The 10,055-nt window shown below is 39.9% G+C and overlaps 1 protein-coding gene across 1 annotated transcript in view; it reads right to left on the reverse strand.

Annotated features, from left to right (window-relative positions):
* Positions 1-388: 388 nt before the first annotated feature.
* The window catches only part of TLR3 (toll like receptor 3), a 16,326-nt gene continuing 6,659 nt past the window's right edge, over positions 389-10,055 (reverse strand). The window contains exons 2-5 of the mRNA XM_004696473.3: positions 8,253-8,707; positions 6,318-6,509; positions 1,681-3,533; positions 389-1,421 (exon numbers count right to left, since the gene is read on the reverse strand). Coding sequence (XP_004696530.1) covers positions 1,193-1,421; positions 1,681-3,533; positions 6,318-6,509; positions 8,253-8,696 — 2,718 coding nt within the window. The 5' untranslated portion in view covers positions 8,697-8,707 and the 3' untranslated portion in view covers positions 389-1,192. The remainder of the gene's footprint in view (positions 1,422-1,680; positions 3,534-6,317; positions 6,510-8,252; positions 8,708-10,055) is intronic.

The following is a 10,055-nucleotide window of genomic DNA, read 5'->3' on the forward strand; positions in this document are numbered from 1 at the left end:
TGTATGGATTGGGATAACAGTTGTATGAGCCCCTAATAAAATGTTAAAAAAAAAAGTAATCATCCTATAGAAGGGCTCGTTTATGGTAATGTGTACTATGTGGATTTATTATGCCATGATCATCGTTGCTAATTGTTTAGGGATTCAAAGAGGTGATTCCTCATCATACTTTTAAAGATCAGGAGTGAAAGAATCCCAGTGGGACCAGGTGGTTTGGCCCAGGCCATCTCTTGAGTTGGTGACCAGGGAAGGAAATGGCTTTATCGCTGCAAAGTTAATCTGCTGATTAACCTTCAGATAACGTGTTTCCCTGCAATGCTTTTAAGTAAGAGGATTGTTTCTTCTAACAATTCCTGTAACAGAAACCCAAGTACCAAGAAACAGAAAGTATTTATTAAAGTCTTCATTTAATTAACTAACCAGAGCGAATACAAATGTTTCTGTCTTCCAGTGTATATATACTCAAGTGGCATGTAGCATGTAGCCGGTCCACACTGAGACAGGCGCCAGAAGGCAACAACTTTCCATTGGGAAAAAAAAAAAAAAGAAACTGTATTTAACCTGTTTAAGTATGGGTCTATATTTTACTCTTTTCTAATTGATATTGCATTATACCTATTAAAACAATTATCTTCCATTTGATAATTGTGCATCCCTCCAAATATCAAGAACATGCACATAAATCTTCATGCAACTCTCTTTTCTTTAAATGAGAGATCTCTTAAAAGTTTTAAATTGTACCGGGTCATGGTAACCAATTTGTATTCAGCAGTTAAATCCAGTCTATGATGACAAGCTCCTGTTGGGTGAATTTAGTGAATCGGGATCAAGGGGCAGGCAGGTGATGTGGTGGGTTACCGTTGAGCTGCTCACGCGAAATCAGCATGTGCAAGTCTCCAGTCTCTCCACAGGAGGAGCGTCAGGCTTTCCACTGCTGCACAGGTCTTGGAAACCCACCAGGGCAGTGGGACTCTGCCCTAGACAGTTGATATGAGTCAGAATCAACTGGATAGTGGTGACTTTGGGACTTGAGGAACAAGGGGCTTCCTATAGGGACACTTGTTTCAAGAGATGAGATACAACTGTGACATGATAAAAGAGTCCGCAGAGTTACCTTGTGGTCGAGTGAAAACTCTTACCATGGGCCTTTTGAAACTGGAAAAGTGACTCGTAAATTAATTTTTAAGTAAATTTAAAGTACTGAATTTCTGGATCCAAGTGCGACTTGCAATTTGTGGTGAAACGCACTGGTGCGTTCTTTCTGCACAGGCCAGCTCAAGATGCAGCGAGACTTAAACATTCCTCTTCGCAAACAAAGTGCATGGTTCAGTTTATAATCTGGAATCTCCTCAAGAAAGACCAGTATAATGGAATCCAGATTTTGTTCAATAGCTTGCTGAACGGCATGGTGCACTTTGAATCTACATTTACAAAAGCCAAACAACAACAGAAAAACAAGTTAAATTACAGAACTAATATCCAAACTTTGAAATAAAATATTCTTGTAAAGATCTACTTTAGTCTGTCACTTAAATTTTCCCCTTAATTTTATTTGTAAAATCCTCTAGCTCTTAGTAATAATAACCTAAGATTGTTATTTTTTTATACTAGCCTAATGCCTATTGGTAAGTTTGATCGAAACACAAACAAGCATTTAGAATTTTCACAATATTCACGCACCTTTTGCACAACAGATCTTGCAATAGATTCTGTGTTACAACAAAAATAATCTTTCTGCTTCTTCTGATGCTATTGACAATTGCTTCGAGTTCAAGGGCACCTGCCTCAAAATCCCTTTCTTCCAAACAAAATTTGAGTGATGGGTCATTTTCTTCCATGGAAGAGAAGTGCTGCCAGACCCAGTCCTTGTCTTTGTGGGCATGAATTACATAGGCTGCATATTCAAACTGCTCCGCCTTGTTGTCTACCTCCTTGAAACCAAGAATGCGATGCACTGAAACCTTCCAATAAAAAGATATCCTCCAGCCCTCGAAATGGGCGAGCAGTACAGTGACTATAAAAAGCAAGAGGGTGGTGGTAGTTAAGATGAATAGAAGTTGGAAAGGAGCACTGTCTTTGCAGGTGGACACATCAAAAAGCGTGATCGGGACACCATGGTATTGGGCTGGAGTGTTGCAGAGATAGTCATCGGATAGCCCAGAGATATTAGTGTGGGTCCCATTGATCCAGTTAGCAAACCAGGCAATACTCTCACATGTACAATCAAATGGATTAAATCGCATATCTAAGTTAACCAGGTTCTTGAAAGGTGGTCCAAAAATATCTTTCTCAACTGATGTTATGAGATTTTTCTGAAGATTCAATGACTTCAGAGAGATCTGGTGGTCAAAGATGAATGGTGGGAGTATGTTTAAATTGTTCAGTCCTAAGTCAATGCTCTTTAACTCAGACAAATCCTTGAAGACCTCCTCTGGGATTTCGTCAAAGCCGTTGGATTGTAAATTCAGGATGTGGAGGTGACGAAGACTCTTCAGGAAATAAACAGCACCTCCAGGGTTGGCCCGTTTCCAGAGCCTTGCTAAGTTGTTGTGCTGCAAATCCAGAATTTCTAGTTTGCCAAGCCCCTCCAACATGGCTTCATTTATGTTGGCTATATTGTTGTTACTGAGATCCAGAACGGTCAAGTTGTGAAGAGAGTGGAAAGGCGAGGGGGAGACATCCACATTTCTACAGGCCACCCTTCGAAGCATCAGTCGTCTCAGACTTGGAACCAAGGCAAAGGAATTACTAGACAGCTGTAGGTACCTGTTAAAGGAAAGGTAGATTTCAATGATATTTCCCAGACCTTGCCATTCCTGGCCTGTGAGCTCTTGCCCAATTTCATTAATGCCAAGGTCAAGTATCTGTAGGTGGCCCAGCCAAATAAAAGCACCACTCTCTATTTTTGAGATTTTATTTCTGGTTAGGTTGAGCATGAGTAAAGGAGAGTGAGCGAGTGATGAAAATGTTTCATTTGTTAAAACTGGCAAGCTTGTAAAGGAGCTGGATAGTCTCAAGTATTTCAGACTCCTCAATCCTGTGAACATGTTGCTCTTTATTCCTGGGATATTGTTATCTTCCATGTTAAGGTCTTCCAAATATTTTAGGCACTGAAAGGAAAAATCATCAATCTTGGGAAGTGCAGCAAGAGAAGTACTTTGCTTAGCAAAAAATCGTTTTAAATTCAGGTATCTCACATTGAACAGCCCATAAAAGGAGCGAGAAGACAAGTGTTCTATATTATTATACTCCAGGTTGAAATATTTCAAATGTGGAAGCCAAGCAAATGAATCATTAGTGATCATATTTAAACTGTTATAGGATAGATCGAGCATGGTGAGATTTGTCTCCTTTAGTCCAAAAAATGTCATATTGCTTGTTCTGTAGAGCTGGGTGTTGCTCAGAGAGAGATGCCAAATACTTGTGTTTGCTAGTTCCAAACAAAGCTTCTCCACGAGATTGGGGCCTAGCTGAGCATTGTTTAGAGAGAGGCCAAATAGTTTCCCGATGGCATGAAAACACCCTGGAGAAAACTGAAGTGAAAACAAAATACAAACAAAAAACAAAAGTTAATACAGGTCAAACACAAAGGCCTGTGTAGAAGCCCCTCAAAGCTTAAACACAATTCCCTACAACATTATCTGGGTGCATCACATGTTCCCCACTCCTCTAATGCATACCTTTCCTGACCAGGTCGATAGCCCTTCTCCTGAGCCTGGGCCCGTGTCCTCCCGAGCCACAGGTCAACGTTTGCTTGTATTTGCCTCTTTCTTAGAAGTCACTTCTTCAGGGGCTTTCTCTGACCTTTCAGGGTTAAGTTAAATCTCCTGGCGAACTTTATTCATCCCATGGAGCACAATTATAATTATTCAACTCTTTGTAAATTCACCATTGGGCGGTACTGTTTTGTCCTGGTCACTGCTCTTCTCGGTGAGCATCGTGGAAGAAATGAGTGAGTGGGCTTTATTAAAAAGCAGTGGTTCACAATTTCCCTTCCACCAGTCTTTGAGGTTACAGCTCTTTTAAATTATTTTCTGTGAAGCTTTCTTCAGCCTTTATTTCAATATGGTGTTGACAAGCACCTTCCACTCTGCCCCCATTCTCTTACCAGCTACCTTGTGTTGAAACAGGAAAGGAGAATTCAGGGGAAAGAAACCAGAGAGGAGAGGGGGGAGTAGTGAATGTCTGCCGGTCAAACCCGCCAGGGGAGCACGGAAGTTCTAACTGCTAAGGTGTCGCCTGCCAGATAATAGGGAGAAAAGAGAAATAGGAAAACATAAGGTTGGTTGTGAATGGAATGGATTGACATGCAAATTACCTGGTAGTCTAATTTTCAGCCATAAACAATTAAGCTACTGACCACATCTTAATGATACAGTTGCTGCTCATGAAATGATATTAATTTTGACAATCAGGATACATCATCAAATTCAGAGTCTCGGGTTCATCCTGGTGAGATCTCAGATTAACCACTTAATCTCTCTTGATTTCAATGTACGCTTGTATAAAATGATTTTTAAAAATTGGTTAAAATGGTGATAGAAATAAATAAAAAACCACCTTGGCCCAGTGCCTGGCACCCAGTTAAGTCCTTGGTGAAGGTTAGCTGTTGGTTTTCTTTATTATTATTTGGGGACGAGAACTGGAGGGATTCATGGAGACATGCTCACAGCAGTGGTCTCCGCATTGTGGGCTTCTGCATGATTTTTATTTGCTTCTCATTATTTACACATTTGCCAGGTCTACAGTATATGGTCAAACCAGAACAAAATAGCTGCTTAAAAATGAGATGGGTAGCTAGCATCCACTAAACAGTTATGTTCTCAGACTTATTTTGGGTTCAGCCTCTTTTTACATTTGAAAAAATCAGGCAATTAAAAAATATGATTTTATTAAGAATTGCAAGGTCCTTATAGGAGGCCCAGTGGTGTAGCAGTTATGGATTGGGCTGTGATCACATGTTCCGCAGTTCCAAACTGCGCGCTGCTCCACTGGAAAAAGCCTGGGCTTTCTCCTCCTGTAAACAGTTACAGTCTCCGAAATACACAGCGGGTTGCTGTGAGACAGTGGTGATTGATGTCACTGAGTTTGGTTTTATAACCTATAAAGGAGCCCTGGTGGCGCAGTGGTTACGAGTTGGGTTGTGATCCTCAAGGAACTAAGTTCCTTAGTTCGAAACCACTGGGCACTCTGAGGGCTTTCTACTCCTGTAAAGGGTTAAGTCTCAGAAACCCGTGTGGCAATTCTACCCTGTTCGATAAAGTCACGGTGTGTTAGTGAGTTTCTGATAGCCTATAAATAAAAGGTGTGTAAAATACAGATTACATGGATATAAAATACTCAGCTAAGGTCATAGATACAAGAAGATGGTAAAATAACTTCAACATCCTCCATTAAAGAAAGGGTTTAAGAATCACATAATGCTAGTTAATTCCACCACACTCCTCATAAGGTCCTGCGGCCCCAGGCCCAGCAACTCATTCCCTTAAGGTATTTGTTCTGGCTAAGACCCCTGTATGCTCTACTATGTTCATGGATAGAGTTGAAGCACAAATAAATACATGTGCATAATAGCCTTTGTCAAATACATATATATATATACACACATATACATATACATCCATAAGTGTAGACAAAGACTAAATAGCTATCCTGTAACAATGTTTTTGGAGTATGTGTATATGCTTGTGTGTGTGTGTGTGTGTGTGTTTGTGTGTGTGCCTAACAGCCAACTGTTACAAATATAACAAGCACAGCTCGCTATTAGCTTTAGTCTAAAACCTGTACAGAGTTACACGTAGCTACTTACCATTTTTGAGTGCTGACCTGACACACCGTGCTCAGTTCTTCACCGCACAGTCTTAAATTACACCACATTTAAATCTGAGCAAATACGGCACAGGGACCTTGAATATGTCTGATTTTGTTTATTTATTGATCATCTAACCAGACTCTCAAACGTGTGCTCCTAGCTCTGATGCAGCTGCCATCCTTCCAGAAACTTTGCGAGGCAGCGAGTGCTCTCCCACTGGACAGGGGAGGAAACGCAGACGGAGCGTTAAAGGGTGTCATCAAAATCAAAGACCCGACGTGAGATGGGAAGGGATTTAATCCACCCCTGCGTGGGGGCAGAGCCCCAGCCCTTAGCTCTGCGAAATACTCTTCCTGTGAGGACGGTGCCATTGGCTCGAAGCAGTGTGGGTACGGGGTCCCCCGCCCTTCCTCTGCGGTCGTTAGATTCCTGCTGTGCATTAACACAGTTCGACAGTGCCTTCCCTCGAGACTGAACACACGTACAACGGTACCCCACTTCTTACCTCTTTAATTTGATTCGATGACAGCTCTAAGTTGGTTAAAGAAGAATTGCCCAGGAACTCAAGTTCTTCACGTCTTAATGCGCGGATTTTATTATTGGCCAGGGAAAGCTCGTGGAGATGGGGCAGCTGGAGCTCCGTCCCTAGTTTTGTGGACGATAAGCCGTTATGCGCTAAGTCTAATTTGATTAAGTTCTGAGGGGGAAATATAGGCATGCAGGTTAGAGTCGTTTCATAAAAAACGAATTTAAATATACGCACATCTATACAATAAATGTCGCAATAGTACAATTGTAGTCTTTGCACTATGAACAATTGTATTACCTCCCTTTTAATACAGACAGCTAACAGTCGGACTAACAATCCGTGTCCAGGGCAAATCAGTGAGGACTTAACTTCTTATTTCAAAAGGAAAGGCCCTTAATCCTAGCAAGAATTTTCATATGATGTAATGACAATATGGATCATATTTGGGACTTAAAACAATTTTTAAAAGGACAGGAAAAAATATTGTCTTGAAGAAGAATGTGAAGAAGTCGGCTGCCTGAGCACTCCTGGAAAGAGTCTGATGCCGTGAAGGAGCCTCGGCTCCGAGAGTTTTTAATCGTGTCTGTTTGCTCATTAGTGCCTTCAGGGTGGTACAAATTACGATATGTTTGAGCATGTGAGTTTCACAGGTGAGTGGAAGCTGCTGGCTATTATAGAAACGTTTAATGCATCCTCTCTCAGAGAGAATTCAACTTCTATTAAGAGGAAAAATTCATTTCACTTAAAAATCAGGTCAAATTCTGAGGGCTTTATGTCCAAAGATGTTCTGTCCACATGAGAATCTAAGGAGCCGCTCCTCCCCCGCCCCCCCCAAAAAAAAAATAGTTTGAAAGCACTGGCAAGCAAAGTTTGTAAGTAAATGTTTGCAAGCATTTTTCAATGGGCACATCATTCCTGACCCAGGAATGTCCAACATCTTACAATGACGATAACTGAGAAACTTGAAAATGACGTTGGTTTAAGAAAAACATTTAATAATTGCTCTATATTTGGAAATAGATCATTTAAATCTCATGTGAAGTGGTTGACCAGGAAGAAATGGAAATCCAGGGAAAATCCAATGATATTGTGGAGGGGATTTTTCAATCACCGGAAGACTGGTGCTACCGTGGATACACCGCTTGCACGCAGACTTAAAAGGGTGGAGGTCTGAACCCACTGGCTGTTCTGAAGGAGAATGAGATGGCAGCCTGCTTCCATACAGATGTACCACCAAAAATGCTAACCTACTGCCACGGAGTGGATGCCGGCACAGAGCAGCCCATTGGGACAGAGTACAACTGCCCCAGAGGGATCCCCGGCTGAGACTCTGGACAGAAGCAACTGCCCCATCTTCCTCGTGGGGAGCGGTGGGCGGGGTTGAACTGCCATTGTTTCGTTAGTGACGGCTCCCTGGATTTCTCAAACAGAGAAAGTGATTTTTAGTGGAATAACTTACTTTGTCATTGTTGCAATTTGCTAAAATTATTCTAAGTCAGTATTTAGAAACTTTTAGGATATTTGACATTTTTCAGGACTCCAGATATTCAAACAGCAACTTTATGGGCTTATTTTTCCTGTTTCTCATGGGATAGAGGAATAATACTGTTTCATTATAATATTGTTTCATGATAATACTCTCTGGCTTCTGTGTCTTAGGTTTCTTTCTCATGGTGGGAAGCTAGAGAGGTAGATTCCTTGTAAATTACCATTAAAATGGGTTCAGACTTCATTTTCTCTCTTGAAAACCTTGATGTTCATGTCTTAAGTGTAAGGATAGATTTTTTTTTTAAGCTTGAAAAATACTTGACATTAGATGATGTCTCTTTAGATAAGTGGTTTAAAAACTTAATATTTAATAACATTCATTTTCTCTTTGTGTATCAAAATGTACATTTTTTCACACCTTACCTTGAGGTCTTTAAAAGGGTTGTTTTGAATTTTCTGTATTGAGTTGGACATTAAATGGAGTTCAGTTAAATTCCTGCAGAAGATAAAGGTCTTGTCAGAGAGGTGAGATAGCTCGTTATGTTGGAGGTTCAATACTTGCAACAAGGGGAGTTTTTGGCAAAGTTCTGACTCCAGTTTTGAGATGGAGTTAAATCCTCCATCCAAGATTCTCAGTTGGCTGTATCGTGTGAAGTTGGCAGGTGGTAGCCTTCTGAGCTGATTGTGGGTCAGGTTCAGCACTGTAATGTTTGTAGGGAGATCATCTGGCACCTGAGTCAATTTCAAGTGACTGCAGTCAGCTACTTCGTAGCTGATAGCACATCTGTTGGCAGAGGACTGACAGAGCGTCCAAAGGGACAACAGCCCCGCAAAGAAGGAGATTCGATAAGACAAAGTCTGTCTCATGATTCCACCCTCTGAAAGAAACACAAAAAGGAGGCAGTAGTAATCAAACACATGTTCATACTACAATGCTACAACAATCCCTTGTTAAATATATTTAAAAATATGATTTGTCAACCCTCTTCATCATTTTTTTATTGTAAATATGTGAAATAAATAGAAGAGTAGAGTAAAAATTAAATAAACACCTCACTCAACCTTCATTTCTACCCTACTTGCAATCGCCCAAAGTAAACTCTACTGACAGTGTCTGATTTCCTTTCTCATGGTCATTTCCATAGCCTGAAACAAGATGCTTGCGTGCCATCCTTAAATTTGATGCTTTTGTGGAATGGGAAGTCTTAGGCACCAATCGTATGTAGTCTTACACATAGAAATGAAAGGAAACAAGATTTTATTTTATGGAAGTTTTACATTAAGCAGAGTTTTTAAGGAATTCATATTCCTCACAAATAAAGAATGAGTGTAGTTGAATGCAATACAGGGAGAAAAACATACAAGCAAGTCACCTTTGAATAATCAGGATAACCTGAATTTGTTTCCTTTATACTAAATGTACACTTTTTAAGAAATATACATGTTTACTTTTCTGCCTACACAGTTTAGAACTATGACTTCTAAAATTTGTACTTCCCCAATATTATTGCTGTTGGTAAACAGTTTTTATATCTGTAACATTAAAATAAGCGTTTAACTTCCCCATCATATTCTTCGTCACTTGAGCAATTTGGATGGATGCTCCCACCACTTGCGAATGGTCTAACATTTAGCATGGAATGCAGTTCACTGAAAAGTCAGTGTTTTATGGAATCCAGTACCTTCTTATTTGAAACCTTTTAATTTCAGTCGAATGCTTCCTTGAGTAATTTTTAGTTTTAAAAATGTATTTAGGAGCTGTCTTACTTATTTAGCGATGCTGAGACAGAAGTACCACGAGGGGTAGTTTGAACGGACATTTAGTTCATCCTAGGTTAGAAGGCTTGATGCTCAACAGGGAGCCGGATCGCGGGTAAGGCCTCTGCTCTCTGGAAGAAGGTCCTGTTCGGCTGAGCTCCTGCTTCTTTTTTTTTTTTTTAATTTGTAACAGCTTTATCTTTTTTATACACATCATATTGCATTTTTAGGCTCACTGTATGAACAATTTTAAATTTAATGAATTAAATTAATTTTAGCATAATTTGCTTTATATGCTCATTCATAGTCTATAAATTTAATTTTTAGTTATTGCAGACATTTTTCATTATGTTTGTTTATTGTTAACTTTATTGTTGGATGTTCATTTTATATTCTTTTTTTTCCCACTCATAATATTAAGAGAGAAACATTCATGTATGTATTATTTCAGCCATTCTAAATTATTTT

Source organism: Echinops telfairi, unplaced genomic scaffold (genome assembly GCF_000313985.2).
Source record: "Echinops telfairi isolate 266 unplaced genomic scaffold, ASM31398v2 ScPeMD7_9;HRSCAF=40, whole genome shotgun sequence".
Taxonomy (NCBI): Eukaryota; Metazoa; Chordata; class Mammalia; order Afrosoricida; family Tenrecidae; genus Echinops; species Echinops telfairi.